We start from the raw sequence: 18,757 nt of genomic DNA on the forward strand, positions 1-18,757 counted from the left end.
AATGGAGGGAGTCAATATCTTTTATTATCTTTAAATGTGCTTACTACATACATACTTTGTATTCTTAGTAACTACAATTTTATGTTTGTACAGGATCATGATATCTGTGATATCAAATATTTCTTATTCCTTTAAGCAGAATTGCCTTTTCTAATACATAAACCTTACTAAGGTATAGATAACGCAAAGAAAGTGGAAAGGAAAAAAAGCAAATGAAATGATGCATCACATTTGTAACAAAAATTGCACTTTTCATAAAAAAGGCACACAAAGCATAAAACTAAATTAAATGTGTGTGTACAACATATTGGCAAAAACACTATTTTTTCCAATAATCATAAACAGTTACAGAGCACATGACATATCTGATATACTTCCTTATGAGAAAACTGCTTTGCTATGGGAAACACAATAAATCATCAGACAAAGTCCAGATGGCCAGTCTTTAACAATCCCATCTTTATTGATCTTCCGGTTGATATTTATAAGGGTCTTTGACACATCCAGTTGTATATCAACTTAATAAGAGTTCTCTCTCTCTCTCGGTCTGGTGTGAGAGATGTGTTTTGCTTGGGGTTTCAAATCAAAAGAACCTGCCACATCACAGCCTCTGTCTTCACCACATTGCTGGTCAAACCACATATACCCATCATTCTTCCCCACAGGGACAGAACTTGGCTCAACATCTCAAAAGAGCACAATGTACAGTGAAGTTAATAAACCAGAATGCTGAAACAAGAACAAATCCCAACTGTCCTCATGCAGTACAAAACAGAGACTACAATTATGGTAAATTTAAAGACAATATATGGGGTTATAATCCCACACCTAGGGGAAAAGGTCACAAGGACACCAGATGGTCCTGGAACATCTCAGAAGGGGTGAGATCTGATAGTGGGGGTTGACTGGAGGGTATGAATGCTTTGAAGTAAAATGTTCAAGGCTGCAGAAACAAGATAGAGTGATCTAAGGACAGGATAGATGAGTAATAAACACAGTTGTAAACAGCCAAGGCAAAAGGCTTTAGATAACATCCTGGGTCAATTGATCTTTCAATAGACTTACTGGCACCAAGCCAGATAGGAGTATCTCCCGGGATGACGAAATGTAGTTCTTAAATGTCATTGGTGTAAGTAGACAGGAATTTGAATGACCTGTGTGATGTTTATAAAAGGACAGGTAACTGAAGTGGAAAGGGTTCAACTTTGCAAATCTGAAACGGCTTCTTTCTTTGTGAATAAAGTCTCTGGATGAATCAACAGCTCTGGTTAACGGTATTTTATTTCAAAATACTATGACTTAAATTCTACGACATAATCTTCTACCTTTCTTTGCTGACGATCTGTGGCAGTGTTAGCGTTCTAGAGGATTGAAGGTTGTATGGGGTTAGACAACCCTCTAAGCCCGGATGGCTTTAAAATCCTCCGGGGTTTTAGGCGTGGCCGCCTGTCTGATCCGTGCCAGCCTTATACACCCCAGCTTCCTCTCCAGGCGCCTCTTTCCTGCAGACAGAGAGAGAGACAGAGAGAGAGAGAGAGAGAGACAGACAGACAGACAGACAGACAGACAGACAGACAGACAGACAGACAGACAGACAGAGAGAGAGACAGAGAGAGAGAAAGAGAGAGGGGTTGTTGACCACAAACGTTTGTTGCCTGAAACATAGCCATCTAGTGACTATTAGGGCAGAGGGCCATCTGAGGGCCATTATTGTCTCTCTAATCCCACACACTTACAGCAAAGTGTGACATTCTTTTGTTGGGGTGGATCTTTACAGTTGTGCAATTATACAGCATTCATAGGGATAAGTCTTCAGAATAGGATCATTAGGTACTCTAGTACGTAGCCAGGCACATACGTGTGTGGAGGCGAAGGAGGAGGTCCTTGTACAGGGGGCGGTGGCGTGCAAGAACGAGCAGGAAGGAGAGGCAGTAGAGCAGCTCCACTGCCTCACACTGCAGACAATCTGTCTGAGTCTTAGAGACAAGAGCCACACCTGAGACACAGAAAGACAAAAAAAAACAGAGAGAGAGAGAGAAAGAGGGATAGTAGATGGTAGGATATACCAAAACAGAGAAAAATAGCTTAATTATCCTCCAATTTGAAGATAAACTTTTGCAGATAATATCAGATACTAATGGAGGATAGAATGACAGAGTGCCAGGCAGGCTTGCCTTTGTTGCCGAGTCTGATGAGCTGGTTGGTGTACTCTGCCAAGTCCCAGATCATATGAAGGAAGTAGTCAGGGTTCTTGGCTACCTTCTGACCAAAGGGTAAACTCTGGGCACACGTGTGGAACCTACCGCAAAACAACCATAAACCACAGATCATAAACTAGTCCAAAACCACACCTGTCACCTAACTTATTGAATGTTTGCAGATCTAAAGAGGAAATCTACTGTAGTTTCACACAACAGGAAAGCTCCTACGCTTGATGGAGCCATCAATACATCATACTAGAAGCAGAAAAATCATTAACAGCATGAAATCATCTATAAAACTTCCCATGCGTTAAACATTAATCTGTTGGCTTTAAATGCGTTGTCACGGTGAGGTTCTGTGTTATTCCCACTGCCAGAGGGTCTAAAGTCCTATGTGTAGTATCGCTGGTTCGATACGACAACAACAAGTAAGGAGAGGACTCTGGAGATCAGGGAAACGTTGTTTTGCTAGTAGTAACACACACCCACATAGGGACTCCTTGATACTGCACACCTACAGTACTGATGTGCAAAGGAGTGAATAAGCAACAGTGAAAAAAACAACAACTTTGGACACTTTGAATTAGAACTAAACCATGCAACACTGCGTCAGTGTGTCCCTACCAGGTAACCCCGGTTAAACTACACTCTACCTGCACGCATGCAGCAGCACTAGCTTGTAGATGTTTTTATACACGGCCTCCAGGGAGTTGATCTGAAAATACAAAGGAAAAATACAGAGCTGTCGTGATGAAAGGACTTCATAAAACCTAGACAGACAGTTAGTCAGAGCCAATGATGGAGTACAACTCACATGGAGGTCAAGGAAGAGGGCGTGGCACTTGAGTCTGAGAATGGACATCAGCTTCCTCTTCATTTGCTGCCCAGCCGAGTGGGTGGAGCCTAAAGTCAGGCTGTAGCGCAGGGATAGGCCGGCATAGCTGAGAGAAGAGAAACAATCTCTATCTAGAATGTTTTGCACCCCATTGAATCAGGCATTGGTACCCCCCAAATAGAGCCATGTTCAGTTACCTGAAAATACTTTACATGTGATTACAATGTATTCCTATTCATTTATCTATCAATCGATTTGATATCAGTAGGCTAGGCTCACTAGATTCTTAAGCTATCTTTACACTGCTGATCCGCCATAAAAAGCCACCCACTAGGGCAAGGGCCACCTCCTCTATGTTGCTTTGCACAATTTAGAAGAAACCATAAAAAATAGGCCAATGTCTCAAGGTTGTGTGTGTGTGTGTGTGTGTGTGTGTGTGTGTGTGTGTGTACCTGGAGTAGTCACTGTATACATCCAGAGAGTGTGTATCCAGCAGCAGGCCACACCAGGGGAACAGACAGTGAGGAGGCAGAGGACGGATCCAAGGGCAGGACCCCTCATCCCCTTTCACAGGGAAGTTAACAGCCACCTTCTGGGGGTTCACCACACAGCCGTACTGGGGCACGCCAGCCATTAGGGTCCTTCCCACAGGAAAAGGAAATGACATCATCAAACGTGTAGTGATGGAAGTAGTTGGAATATGCCCCTAGTCACTAATACAGGTGAGATGGGGAGTTTTTTCATTCCAATAACGGTTCATATTCCCATGGGTGCATCTCAGTAGTCAGTATTCAGTGAACTTCAGGGAAGAGGCCCTGTGTGGTGGTAGTGGTAGTAGTGGTGGTGGTGGTGGTATGATCCAATAGGACACGGAGAGAAGGTGACATACTTGAGGAAGGTCTGTGCTTGGTTCAGGTCAGGAGTGATGAGGAGAAAATCGTCAATCAGTCTCATCAGACACCTCCAACCATCCAAAGAGAGAGAGGGGCAGAGTTTACTCCCAGACAGAGAACACACACAAATAGCTTGCATGTTTGCTTGACGCATTCTAAGGGCGCCCTCTGCTGGTCAGTGTGTCTAGCTCTAACTATTAGGACTATTAGAAATAGAGGAAAAGCCTTGCTTCAGCCATCAACATTATACTTTAGGGATCTATTTCCAGGACCTAGATTGAGCCTAGTTCCCAAAAGTATTTTCAATTGAGAATCCCAATTGAAAGCACAATTTAGTCAGGGATAAGGCTTTGTCTGTGTCCAGGAAACCACCCCTAGGTATATTGAGAAAAGTACCAACTTCATTATATTCACAAACATACAATCAAGGCAATCAATGATTGCAGTTAGAGTGGACGTTTGGTCAACGATACAGTGTTCTGGGACTCAAAAAGAACAATTAACAAATTCAACATAAAGACTGTTGAGATGTCTTCCTGTCATTCATCTCCTTACCCTCCTTTCTCTGTGACGTTTCTAAACAGAACCTTCTCCATGTGACCGTAAAGGAGACAGCACAGCAGGGAGGACACCACAGAACCCTGAGGAATCCCACAACACTGACGGAACGTTCTAGAACACAGACAGCTGTCACTCTCTCACCTTCCACATGAACAATAACATAATGTACATTCAACATGGAATCTGACCTGGACATTTTTTTCTGGACAAGAGTTCTACACAGAAATAAAGAAAAAGTGGATAGACTTACTTCTTCCCAAACTGAACAACACTGCCGGTGAGCATTTGTGTGAAGAACTCTAGGACATCTTTTCCATGCACATCTGTGGAGAAATACTAACCAAAAAGCACAACTTACATGCATATCCAAAGCAGTGTTCTGTGATGGATAGACATGGGCCATAGTGGATGGATTTTACATCAACGTCTGTTCTAATACTTTGTAGGAAGCCATGTTGTCCACTAATATGCAGGACTGTGGCCTTTCTCCAAATTGGCTGCCTCTCTCACCTGCTCCACCAGTATGGCATCATGAACTTTGCCCTCTCTCTGCAGTGACATCAAAAAGCATTTCATGTTCGTTGATGCCACTGTGTCCTCCAAGAAGTCTGCCTACACACAGACACAAACAACAAAAAACAAAGCTCATGTTGCTAAAAAAACAAAACAAAGCCCAATCCGTAGTATTTGCAGATATATGATTCCCAAGCAGGTGTTGAGTGAGTGTCTGTGTGTGTGTGTGTGTGTGTGTGTGTTGAACCTGTCTGATGAAGGTCTTCTTCAGGCCCTCGTGGGTGTCGGCCCACACCTTGGCGTAGGTTCGCACAGAGAAGAGCTCTTTCTGGACAGGTGACAGAGCCTGACTAATCACCTGCAGGAGTCTGGAGTGGGGGAGACTGTCATATGCCCCACTCACATCCACCTGAGAGACAGAGGGGGGGGGGGGGGGGGGGGCATTTAAAGAGATGGACAGAGAGAGTAAGAGAACACACACCATTGAAAAAGAAACATCGATAGACACTGAAAAAGGTTCAGAAACCATATACTGTACCACAAGTTGACAAGCTATAGAAATACAGGTGAGCCAACCTTGACGAAGTAAAGGGGCTGGGGCTGGTCTTTCTGGGAGGGGGCGAAAGAGCGCAGGACCCTGTGGATGTCAGTCATCCCCCAAACCGTGGAGCCCAGAAGAGAGGGCTTGGAACGCGTACACACACGCAGAACGTCCAACAGGTCCCTCACACGCGACTGGAACAGCTGAAGGGTTGGTTAAACACACACTTATACTTATTACATATTGTAACACACAGGTCGACTAAAAAAACAAGTACTCTTGAGATGTACCCTTGTTTTGGCATCTGCACCTATCAGTCGTGTGATTGGTCTCATGTTTTCCGTCTTGGGAATGAAGCGGAGGCGGGACATGATTGTGGTTTTTGGAAGGGACGCCACCTGGGCCGGGGTCAACTCCTCCACCTGACCCTTGAGGATGTGACCTCTGAGAACCAGGTCACACCAATTAGTGAGGCACTTGTCTCAGAGTGAGAATGAGGAGCTATAACTGCTGTGTGTGTGTGTGTGTGTGTGTGTGTGTTACCTGAAAGCCAGCTCCTGTAGCTTGGTCCAGACCTCCTGTCTGTAGAATCTCAGGGCGTTCTTTTGTCCCATACTCTCTGTGACGTAGAACAAGGCCCTGACCAGGCCTAGCACGTACCCATCCAGCAGCCACACCAGGAACTGTCCTAGCACCCGCGTCCGATACGCAAGCTCACTGGGTGGGCAGCGACCTGGGGCAAGAGAGGTAGTGTAAACAATATGGGTAAAGGCTTCTGATCTGATTATTTCATATCTACAAGCAGTGTCAGGGGTAGTTGCAAGAGCTTGATTTCAGACTATGCATTAGTGGATGAGACAGTCTGGCCAGAGAGGGCACGTGATCAGCAACTCTCACCTGTCTTGCTGATCTTCAGCCAATCACAGTCATTCACACTAATCTTCCACATCAGCTCAGCCAATGAGAGCCTCTCAAACTTGCCCATACACAGGAAGCCCCTGACTCTGGACAGGAAGTTGAGTCGGTTCTGGTCTGACCCCCACAGCTCCTGAGGGACCACCGTCGAGAGGCACTCCTTGACAAACAGGTAGACCCGGTGAGGTGCACAGTGCTGGGGCAGGAGTAAGGCCATGACCCCCTCTCCCTCTCCCTCTCTCTCTCCAATCCTTGGACAGACCCTCTGGAGGATCTTGGTATACAGACACCTCCTGTGTCGACGCATCAGCTGGCTGAAGAGGGGCAGCATATTGAAAAAACGCCGGGGGAGTTTCTTTGGTTTCCTCTCCCCCCCGTTGAGATAAGCCACACCTTCAAAGAACACCACTCTGAGTAAGTCCCGCCCCTGCAGACGCCTTGGCCCTTCAGCCCCTCCTTTCCTCCTCCTGTTTAGCAAGAAGCCACGCATGCCCCTCCCCCCGTAGAGCATGCCGAGGGTGCGGATGAAGCACTGGGAAGGAGGGAGAGGGGGAAACATCCCTGATCTCCAGCTAGGACCCCCCTCCAAAGGGGGATTGGTGTTTTTGCTTTTGGCGGTTTTCATTTCCACTGAATGCTGCTCATTTCCAGTGCCACTGGACACCTGATTTGAGTCTTCGGTAAACCCTTCCACACGTCTCCTCTTCCCAGGTCGACTGTCCTCTCTTTCATTCACCTTTTCCCTTTTCCTCTTCCTGGTGTCTCCACCACCCTCCCTTCTCCTCCTCCTCTTGCTCAGGTTGGGATCCCAACAAGTCCTGTGCCAGGTCGCCATCCTGTCCACTCTGGAGCACGACATTGTAGTCCTCCGCCTGGACCGGTTCTGGAGGTGTAGCCCTGCCACTGATCCCATGGATACACGGTCGTACAACGGTACACCACACACCTGGAACACACACGACGGAGGAACCGCCACGAAGATGGCACAGCTCTCCAGCAGGTAGCGCATGACATCTGTGCCAAGCCGCTGGGCAATTTTTTTCCATAAGTCACTGCCATGAACGTATGCCGCACTCTGAGTCACTTCACCATGAAACTTTAACTGGTCAGCGTCACGGTCCTGGGCAAGGAACGGGTAGTTGTATCCGTGTGCGAGGACGTTCCTCTTCTTCTTCCGCTTCAGGTTGTTCAGAACTAACGCCAACAGCTCAGGCAGAGTGCAGATCTGAGGACGGACAACATGGAACACATTATAATGAACCCTTATAATTACCTAAATGTATTGAAAAGGAGTGGCCCACTGCTACTACATTGCACTGAATAAAAAGTTGCAAATCTTTTGAGAATCAAACCATTCAAGGCACGGCCTAAACATGAGATATGTTCAGGTTGCAAAAAAGAGGGTGCCCCGAGTCTAAACAATGCATTTTTCAGCTTTTCCACCATGTAAAACTGTTACAATTTAGGACTTCAAATGCAGCTGGGCACACTAGAATAATGGCATAGATGGAACTAGCCACACAGCTTTGAAATGAAGTAGCCTGGGTAAGGAGTGGGACATGTTGAATGACAGGGTGCATCCGAGATCAATGAGCAGATGCATTATAGTGGCCATAGAAACTAAAACATCTGATCACAACCTTGAGCTGCACTGCAACAGCTGATAACGCTTTTTGGCTGGGCAACCACAAGTTCGAATTGCGAAATTAAATAGATACCTGGCTGCAGCTGGGGACATCCTCCAGTTTTTTGTCCGAGCAAACGAGCATTTCCCGGACGAAAGATATGAAGCGGTTCGTGTCGGGTTGCTCGATAAGGACCACTTTTTGTCCCTCTCTGTACACGAGGCTCTCTGCAAACTCCTCCAAGGTCTGTACATGTGGATACAGAGAGCCGAGTATGGCGAGCACCCGTGAAATATCTGCACCGGGCATGTTCCCCGCACATGCCTCAAACCAGAGAACATGTGGTAAAAATGTATGTACACATGTATTTGTGTTGAAACTTTCAGTCCTGTTCAGATTGCGTCCATAACTGTAGATACCAGCTTGCACAATCTACGCCAATGAGCAGTCGCTTATTTTCCCCGTCCAATTGGGTAACCGTATAGTTGGCCATGTGGTACAGTCAACGTACGACCGCATATCCCTCTCTGGTGCAGTCCAAAGTTATTTAAATTTTAAACTCCTTTCTCTACGTTAAGTTTCTTTGCTCATGCTTTTGCCGTCAAAATAAATAAATAAATATTTAGACGGATGTTTATGTTAGTATGTTTGATAAGATCAATCTGTAATTGTTTATCATGCGTATACTTTCTATGTACTCATATTAATTGATGATTTTTTATAATAAAAATGTTTTGCTGGCAAATAATATGTTTATCTGGCAGTCATTTTAGAGAATGTGTCATATACTCATCCAAAACACCCTCTGCAAAACCTGACAATAATACAATATACAAAGTACTATTTATTCCACACAAGACGTTACATGTGTAGCACTCAAACTACACGACAAATCATAATTGAAAAATTCTTTATTGCAAAACCATCCACATATGATTCTATTCTCAAATAAAGGAAATCAATGAAGTTCTATGAAGCAAAATATAATTGGCCACAATTCATCTCAACATTCATTTCTGCAGCTGCGTTTATATACCGGAACTGGATGAGTCCATATGGTAAAAGTACAGTCAAACCACCAGAAGTTCAGCGGGGGGAGGCCTAAGGGGGATCTGCCCCAGTGTGAACCTCTTACCCCCAAACTCTTTCAGCTCGTCTGGAGTCAGTTCGCTCTGGGGGGTAAAGAGACTATCTGTAGCCCCCCCAGCAGAGCCTGTCCCTGCTGCTGTCCCAGTCCCGCTCGCCCTAAACAAAGATCCACTCGTCTGTCCAAACGCACCCCCACTTCCACCTGTAGCTGCCACTGCAGCACCGAAGCTGCTCCCAAATCCTCCGCCGCTATTGGCCGATGAGGAGAAGCTGAACCCAGATGCGGAACCTCCAAACCCAGAAGAGGGTGGCTCCTTGCTGGCGGCAGGGGCAGCAAAGGAGAAACTAGCAGCTGTGGGTGCAGAGGAAGAAGAAGAGGAGGAGCCAAACCCAGATGGAGGCTGTGTGGCACTTGCTGTGGCGCTGCCAAAGCCGGTTGAGCCGGATTGGGCGGCTGAGGAACCAAATCCTCCACTTGGAGCAGCAAAACTGAAGCTGCTGGCACTGCTGTCCTGAGTTTGGGTCTGTGCCAGTGTGCCAAAACCTACAAAGAGAAGGAGAATCCACGATCACAAAAACTGTTTCATAGGGACTAGGTCATATAATGTGATGTGTATCATTCTGAACTTTGCAGATAGAAATGTCTTCTATGTGACAGAGAAAGTCTGTTCAGTTTTCACATTAATTGTTTTAGATATTTGACCACATGCCACATTATAAACATATATATCTCTTACTATGAAGAACACACAACACAGATTTAATCCTTACCTCCAGTGCCAAAGCTGGAGGATCCAAATCCAGTCGCTGTCGACCCAAAGCCACCAGAGGAGGCCTGAGGTGCTGGGTTGTTCAACTCTGCAAGCTGTAAAAAGAGAGGACACAGTATAACGGTCCATTCACATACAGCTTTCTGTTTGGTCATTGTATAAATACATCCTTCAAAAGAAGTGTGTGTGTGTGTGTGTGTGTGTGTGTGTGTGTGTGTGTGTGTGTGTGTGTGTCTCACCATAGCGATGCGGGTGGTGGCATTCATAGCCCTCAGCTCCTGGACTCTGCTTCTCCACTGGTTGACCAGCTGGTTGATGCCATTAGCCTTCAAATCCACGGAAAGAGCAAGAGCATTGAGTTAGCCCAGTCAGATGTCCTCATCACCCTTTACTGTTGGGTCTACACTGGTAAATGAATACAGGTAAATACAATGACATAAATGAATGCCAACGTGATTGAACTCACATAGCCCTGCAGGTCTCCAGAGACTCTGTTGTTGTAGTACTCCAGTCTCAGTTCTTCTGGCGAGAGCTCTGTGAACCCTGCAGAAAGGAAAAAGTGATTATTTTTCTTCCTATTCAATACATTCATTCTGTTTCCTTATTTTTCACGCCATTTGTTGTAGGTCTTTACCTGAGATAGTGTCTTTGAGGACAGAGTAACAGGAGAAAACCCACTGGCCCGAGGTCTCCCAAATCTCCATGTCCTTCTGGATGGTCTCCCTGGGCAAGAGAGATACAACTATTATAATAAACCCACATATAGACTGCTACTTTTGTGAACTCAAATCTTACCAAGCAAATTGACTCACAAGTGTTTCTCATTTTCGTTTCCGCCTCCTCTCCCACCCTTGTCAAAGGTACTCGGTGTACCGAGAGGTGAAAATCTGTTAGGAGAGGAAAAACTAAAATCGGAGCTCTTGACACTGTCCCTCTCTCCTGCCCCACCGCCGCCTCCGCCACCCCCGCGACCCCAGTCATCACTGGCACGGGAGGAGAAGGACGAGGGCTGAACGTAGTTTCCTCCGGATCTCTGAGAAGGGTTCACCCACACTCGGTTCCCGAACCCTGAAAAAATGACATTCATTAGCTAGACAGCCTATAAGACCAATACATAATAGCGGTACTAATGCTATCAAATTATAAATCGCAATCAATGATCATTTGTGGGCCTGATCAACTTCAGTACTGTTGAATTTCAGTACTGTACGATAATTCAAATGACTAAAAGGCAAAACCAGTCTGTCACCCGGTCTTACTCATTTATTTCAGATGAAATAAGTTGATTCTCATTACCTCCACCACTGCCTCTGTTGCTCGATTGTTGAGGCGGACGACTGTTATAATCTCCATAACCACCACCGCCGCCGCCGCCACCACCTCCTCCTGCACCACCTCCTCCACCACCACCTCTCCCTCCCCCTCCTCTCGGGTGCTCGTTCCAACACTTATCGCCATATCGACATCGGCCTTGAAGAAAAAAGTTGCACACTGTCATAGTATGGTTGTCGTTCCGATAAATTGTATGTAACTCTTTACTTTTGATAAAATAGTTTGCGAGTTGGGCATTATTTTCCTCAACATGACGCCATATTGAAAATGCCGCATGAAATGTCGCAGGCATATTACGTCATGGAGCAATAGCGCTCCACGTGTTTGGTTTTAGTAGTTACCTACTGTTATATTTGACACTTTCATCATTATTAGCAGATATAGAAAGGATTAATATAAATTCATATTCATATTCATATCATATTTCAACATTGTGTGTGTGTGTGTGTGTGTGTGTGTGTGTGTGTGTGTGTGTGTGTGTGTGTGTGTGTAAAGTGTGATGTGTATACACTCACCAAACACTTTATTAGGAACACCTGTTAATGCACCATGTCACAAAGCAAAAGTCGTCTCAAACTGGTTTCATGAACATGACAATGAGTTCAGGGTTCTTCAGTGGGGTTCCCAGTCACCGGATCTGAATCCAATATAACACCTTTGGGATGTGGCTTGAAAGTGCACCTGAAAAATCTGCAGGAATTGAGTGATGGAATCATGTCATCATGGACCAGAATCAATGCCATGAAGAATTGTGGCTGTTTTGAGAGCAAAGGGAGGCCCTAACCTCAGTGTTATGCCTATTGAATTACAGTACAGTTGAAACATTGTACAGTTACAGAATGATGTATGGTCCTGTCCTATAGTGCATCTGCCACTGCTGTATTTCCCTCATTCTGTGTAACTGTGTCATGCTCAGTGCTGCCACCTGGTGGACCTACAGATCTACATCAAGTCAGAAGTCTGCTTTTTGGGGTGTGTGTGGGGCACCATGAGATGGTGATATGAGACCCAGTGTTGGTAAAGTGTTCGGTGAGTGTATGTTGACACAATATGTTGACACAATAGACTAATCAATGTGTTTATGGATCAAGATTGGCTTCATTTGTGTAATTATATTAATCTGATGGCAGTTGCCATGTAAACATTTTTTATCAGGCAGGTGATCATGTTGCAAGACTGAGAGAGACATGGGGAGTGAGTGACATAGAGAGGTTGAACAAGGAAGAGGGACTATAGGAGAAACAGTGACTTTCCCTCTGCATGCCAACCCTGCATTCCAGATAGTTTCAGAGTCTGGAGTGTTGCCATGACAACCAACAGCTCTCTGAGGTGAAGCTCAGGTGAGTTTCACCTGGAGGGCCATTCCGTGTTCACAGTCCCGTAGTCCCACAATCACACAATCAGTCACACTTGTCACACTCCACCCTAGATTTCCTGCAACAAGCTGCATTATTGTATTTGTCCTTGACAACAATCCTGCGTCATGCACCATATGTGATACATTCTATTTTTTTTATCTGGACCTCAGATACTGCAATGGGTGTCTGTCTGTCTGTCTGTCTGTCTGTCTGTCTGTCTGTCTGTCTGAACAAGAGTATATTAGACAAAGCCTGGGAGGTTTGAGTTGTCTGACCTAGAGAGTAAACAGTCTTTTTTGTGTATAGATACAGGACAGTACTTCCTGTGACAGGCTTTACAGCCGACTCTACCAGTCTAACAGGCTGTCTCTCTGTACTCTATCTCTCACTCTCTCACTCTCTCACTCTCTCATGCTTAGCACACCTTATTTTGACAGGGCTACCTTGTTCGATACAATCACACAGAAACACTCATTGATCTACACGCACACACACACACACACACACACACACACACACACACTTTTAGGACACTGTAGGCATACACTGAGTTGTCTGGTAATGAGGACTCATGAGGGGTCATGTTGTCACAACTGGGTCTCAGTAGGCCATATAGACCAATATCAACATGAAATATAAATGTCACACTATAAGTTAAGGGTTGAACCAAACCTTCATTGAAAATGATGTATATAATAATAATAATAATAATAATAATAATAATAATAATATATGCCATTTAGCTGACGCTTTTATCCAAAAGACCTCAAAACAAACAACAACTGAAGTTGGCTGCAGTATAAGCCAGACAGAGCATCACCAAAGAATATACACAGTGTCTGGTGGGGTCAATGGGTTGCAAACTTCAGGCAGTTATTGCATGCAAAGGATTTTGACCAAATACTAAACACAAGTACTTTATTTAGACATTATATTATTTTTTCCAATACTTTTGGAGACCTGAAATAGGGGGAGTATGATTAAAAAATGCTTTCTAAATGATGAACCCAATCTGAAAATAAAACCCAATGAATTATGGCTGAGAATCTGTACTTTGACCCCATAGTAATTGCTTCATTTCATATCTAAACTGTTGGAATATAGAGCTAAAAGAAGACTAATTATTCCTCTTTCCAATACTTATGGAGTCCGCTTTATTTTTAACCACCTTACTGCAGCTGTTTCAGCAGCTGTTGGATGTAATTCCACACACCTACTTGCATTGCAAGGGGTTACCCTATGATTTATACCCTATGGTTACCCTACTATGATTTGTTTAATTTAATCTTTGATCCATTGCAGACTGTAAAAAGTTAATGCATGTGTACATTTGGGTAACCTTTGTAACCTATCATTTTTGTGTGTAACCTAATAGTAGAGTGACAAAATTCAGTGTTATGCCTATTGAATTACAGTACAGTTGAAACATTGTACAGTTACAGAACGATGTATGGTCCTGTCCCATAGTGCATCCGCCTCTGTTGTAATAACAGAGGTATTTCCCTCATTCTGTGTGATTCGTCTACCATGTCATGCTCAGTGTTGCCACCTGGTGGACCTACAGACCTACATCAAGTCAGAAGTCTGCTTTTTGGTGTGTGTGTGGGGCACCACTGGTTATGGTGATATGAGAAGTGGTCCCTGTGCAGTTTCGATCAGCGTGGGAGGGGGAGGGAGTCCCCCAGGTATGCAGACAGTCATGTAAGACAGAGAGCAGGGATGCCTTACCCACATTCCTGCTCTTCCAGGAGAACTTTCTCTCTCGCTTGAGAGGAGGGAAACCTCTCAGGTATTCCCAGAGTCCACCCTCCAATCTCCCTCCCTCCCCCTTTCCGTCTATGTCTTTGTTCTGATCTGGGCCAGATGTACGCACACAGAAACCATTTAGACAAGCATTCCTGAGGATAACCTCTCTCTTAAGTTATAGAAACCACATACCAAAAAGAGATTTCCCTTCTGACTGCACTAGTCCTCCACCGGAAGATAACTAGGCTGTTTATTTCGTTATTTTCCACAGGGTATAACAAAACATAAAGCATTATGAATATGCACGATATATGCTACCAAAGTGTTCTTTTAGTGAACAGACCATTTTTGACCCATTACTGGGTCTTTGGATGTGTACATACACCTAAAGCAAGCATTATATAAAAAAGGTTGAGAGTAGGAATTCTGTTTTTAATACCCTTCTGAAAACAGGTTCAAATTTTGCTGTTAGAAATGCTGAGTAATTTCCCTACTCCATCCCACTCGCTCACTCCTCCACCTGTAAAGCATTCACCTGTACACAGACATTGCCTGAGATTATGTCCATGTCATCCTAGTGTGATGGGTATCAGCCTGTCATTTCGAGCCAATCATACATTTCCAAATGCCCACCCAGACAAACCATGCTGCAACTGGCCCTGGTATCACATCATTCCCGTTCACACATCCCACCTGAGAACATTATAATCTAGCACCACCAACCCAGAATCATTTCTCTATCGCCTCCATTGCCCTGTGGTATTCCACTTCACACATGATTAAAGTGAATGTGTAACTCTTTTTGTCCAACCCTCATTATCCTCTTTGAAATACCTGGGGCATGTATTAATTGCTGTCCTTGCATGTGTGTGAGGCCATGTGCTTTTGTGTGGTGTGTGTGTGTGTGTGTGTGTGTGTGATAGAGAGAGAGAGAGAGAGAGAGAGAGAGAGAGAGAGAGAAACTCCAACACTCATGAATGTACAGTATGTGACCATGCCCAAGCATCCGGAACCTGAACCTGCACATCTAACAAGCAACGCAACAAGTGAAACTGGCACCAGTCCAGACATCTTTTGTCCACGTATTTGAGTTTACGTCAACTTTCACACCTATGCAATGGTAGTGAAATGCCACGGGATTCCTCTCTTGCCCGTTCTGTGTTGAGAGGTTTTCTCATGTTATCTTAGCACTGATTGCATTTCCATTGAGTAAGCAGGAGTTCGTCTGTGAACCAATAAGCCATGTACACGAGGACGATCGCCTACTTGTAGCCAAGCCTTATATGCGCATAACCTGTTTTTGACCGGTGTCGGCCTTTTAATTACCTGTTGTTGTGGTAATTAAAATAGTTGTAATAAAAACGCAGCGCCAACTCTATTTTCATTCCGTCGTGTTAATGTGCTATTTCAGCTGACCAATATGAAAACTAAAATAATCACTTGGCTCTTGGCTACGGGTTAGGTCCTATTGTTTACAGTGGTACAAAGGGGCTTCGTGTAATTTGTCGGTGAAGGAAGAGGTGCGCACCGCGGTCCGTTGCCTGGAAACCACAAGCCCAACCCTCCCTTGTAGTGGCTTTATCCGAACAATACAGCTCACGTGAGCGGCTTGCAGGTTTCAACCAATCAGAGGCGCGGACAGGTGCTCCGCAATCAGAGTTTCGGAGGCGGAAACCTGAAGGCCGTAGGCTAGACGCCTCCTTATAAAGTTGTCAATTCATTCGTAATTTCTTCAGAGATTCACTGAAACAGCAACGAGACACGCTGTTTCACCTAAAGAATGGTACCTAAAAGAGGTGGAAATAGGTCTTGCATAAGTGGAGAGAGTTTTTCCTAGTAGCCTCAAATTTGCACTCACTTTTCGGACGCACAACATAAAGGATTTCCAGTGAGTTCAGCTCCATGCTAGACATCATCAGACATGGATTTCGATGTCATCACAGACTAGCGGTTGTTCTTCAAGACTTGCACTGACAATTCCGACCCACTGCACCCCCTGTCTTGTCCTATAGCCCGGATTGCCCAGGTGAGTGACCCGATGGTAGAGAGGTGCTGCGCGCATTGCTAAACCATGAATCACAGTCTCTGCCTGTGCGCTTCTGTTCTCACGGCACATTAAACCTGTTTTACACAGGAGTTATTAATAGTTACACAAGATATAGTAGGAGTATGTAAGAAGCTACGACTGATACGGATTCAGATATGATTCACATTAAGGTAGAAGAGTGTGTTGTGTGCATATCTCACTGAAATGGGAGTACAAGAATGCAATGAACAGTGTTGAAATGATGACCACCATTACTGTACTGCTTTTGTTTGTTATTGTCTAGCAGGTAAAAGATGGCAGAGAGAGTTCCTTGGTGGTGGGCATTCATGGGTAAGAGGAGGAGTAGTGCCACAACGCCCCAGACTCATGACACAGACCAGAACCCTCTGGCTGCCCAAACAGAGGGACCAACAGGCCCTGCCTCTGCCTCCAAGCCCCAAACTGACCACCAACAACCACAGACACAACATCCAAAACAACCCGAGCAGCCACAGGCGAGTAGAGGCACCAGTCTCTTCAGCGATGAGACGGTTGATGACTCTCAGTTTGAGCCGGTCTTCAACGAGCAGACCTGTCGCAGGAACCTGAGGGTGTCACGCTCGGGCCGGTTCAAGGAGAAACGAAGGGTGCGCTCCAGTCTTCCTCTGGACAACAAAGATCAGGATAAAGACAAGGCTGGGAAAGAAGATGCGCGGTGATGAGGAGGAAGATGAAGATGATAATGAAAAATGTGATCAAAGACTTTTTAGCCCTTTCTTAGTAGGGCTTTCACAATGACGTGGAAGATGAAGATAGCCACAAAAGATTAACAACATGTTTTAATTTTTGAGCCTTCTGTTAGTAGGGACTATAAGCTTTTGATAAGGAATGCTACCTGTGCAGAGGAGTGAATTAGAAAAATCTCTCTGGATACTCCATGCAGAGCCTTGGAATGAAGTCATGAATGACATGCCAGTTGTGTGTTTTGAGAAAAGAGCACTTTCAACCAATCAATCACTATGCTTTTATACTTATCATTTTGTATCAAAAGACTTACCTGAACACATGAAGAGTAGATGTTGCTGAGTTAATTCAGTAACTTATGGGGATCAAAACAATAAATAGTGTAATACACATAGCTACGCAGACCAGGATTATAGTTTAATACACATAGATACTCACATTCCAGGATTATTTGTGTAATATTATATGAAGGATATATCTGAAATATTGTTCTGAAAATTAATTGATAATGTTTTTATGTGATGATTCTAATGGGTTCCAAGGGTATATTTCTATTGGGGTGTAATTACTTTAATTACAGGGTAAATAATGCATATTTGTCAAGGTATAACAAATGAAAAAGTGACTATTCAATAGTTGCTTGTTAACACCATAGAATAATAAGAAAATGTTATATCTGTGCTTTTATATATGTGGTCAACACACATACAGGTAATAAGGCCATGTTAATTAAAATGCTTTATGCTGGACTCAACTATTGATCATGAGACTTGTTATCCAGTATTGAAGGGTCATGTTCAAAATAAGTTATTTTGCACAATTTAAAGTTCGCCTCTGGACAAATGTGATGTTATGCATATAGGCTGTATGCAACCTAATGAAAGCATGAGAGAAATGCAGAGAATTATATAACTTCCAGCCTATTTCCAATGACCAAAGAGGTTGTTGCATAGTGATTGATATCACTGGCATTGGTGGATCTGTGTCCTTGTAATCATGTCTGGAAATACTCCACTGAAGGCAAAACATGATTACTGTAAATGCAGATGAATAAACAAACATTTATTAAGTGTTTTGCTTCGTTATTAATTCACTGCTTGGAAAGTGAAAACATGTCTGTGAGTGTGTTTGTATTTCATTCAAATTCCGGTTTCTATCAATAATCATTCAAATCAATGCTCTACTATATGCAATAAAATCCATAAAAGTCTCAGCATACAGTCTCTCTGCAGACTTAGGCTGATGAGAAGAAGATAGGGACATAAGCAACACAGTCTCTGCCTGCAACACAGTCAGTGGCTCATTCCTGGGATAGGCAATTACAGCGTATTAGTGTCATTTACAGAACCTGCGTATTGTAGCTATGTCAAACCCAGGGCATAACTGACTGATCTTCTGTGTGTCAATCAAAGCCCGAGAGGATCATGGCTGTGTCACTGCATTACTCTGTCACCAATGGGCTACGTGTGTCCATGCATGTGTGTGTGTGTGTGTGTGTGTGTGTGTGTGTGTGTGTGTGTGTGTGTGTGTGTGAGCAACAGCAATCACCTCTGACTAGTTTGTTGTAGGCAACTCATACTGTCTCTCTTTATATTGTATAGCTAATTG

At 44.3% G+C, this 18,757-nt stretch overlaps 2 protein-coding genes across 3 annotated transcripts; both read right to left on the reverse strand.

Annotated features, from left to right (window-relative positions):
- Positions 1-2: 2 nt before the first annotated feature.
- tert (telomerase reverse transcriptase) lies at positions 3-8,479 on the reverse strand. Of its 2 annotated transcripts, none has more exons than XM_083680890.1 (16): positions 8,178-8,479; positions 6,442-7,684; positions 6,088-6,277; positions 5,835-5,988; positions 5,580-5,747; positions 5,251-5,412; positions 5,001-5,102; positions 4,741-4,826; positions 4,485-4,601; positions 3,926-3,997; positions 3,489-3,677; positions 3,016-3,142; positions 2,855-2,916; positions 2,175-2,299; positions 1,859-1,996; positions 3-1,502 (listed from the first exon to the last, which is right to left on the reverse strand). In XM_083680890.1, exons 1-16 carry the CDS (start codon positions 8,391-8,393, stop codon positions 1,399-1,401), a joined length of 3,255 nt encoding a protein of 1,084 aa, XP_083537016.1. In that variant the 5' UTR covers positions 8,394-8,479; the 3' UTR covers positions 3-1,398. The 2 variants fall into 2 exon arrangements, with proteins under 2 accessions (XP_083537016.1, XP_083537015.1); XM_083680889.1 differs by having other exon boundaries at positions 2,855-2,943.
- A 498-nt stretch (positions 8,480-8,977) lies between these two features.
- On the reverse strand, positions 8,978-11,536 carry nup42 (nucleoporin 42). The gene is made up of 7 exons (XM_083680385.1): positions 11,240-11,536; positions 10,756-11,011; positions 10,578-10,666; positions 10,410-10,486; positions 10,183-10,269; positions 9,945-10,038; positions 8,978-9,717 (listed from the first exon to the last, which is right to left on the reverse strand). Exons 1-7 carry the CDS (start codon positions 11,439-11,441, stop codon positions 9,155-9,157), a joined length of 1,368 nt encoding a protein of 455 aa, XP_083536511.1. The 5' UTR covers positions 11,442-11,536; the 3' UTR covers positions 8,978-9,154.
- Positions 11,537-18,757: the final 7,221 nt, after the last annotated feature.

The sequence above is a fragment of the Argentina silus genome (assembly GCF_951799395.1).
Source record: "Argentina silus genome assembly, chromosome: 11".
NCBI classification, from domain to species: Eukaryota; Metazoa; Chordata; class Actinopteri; order Argentiniformes; family Argentinidae; genus Argentina; species Argentina silus.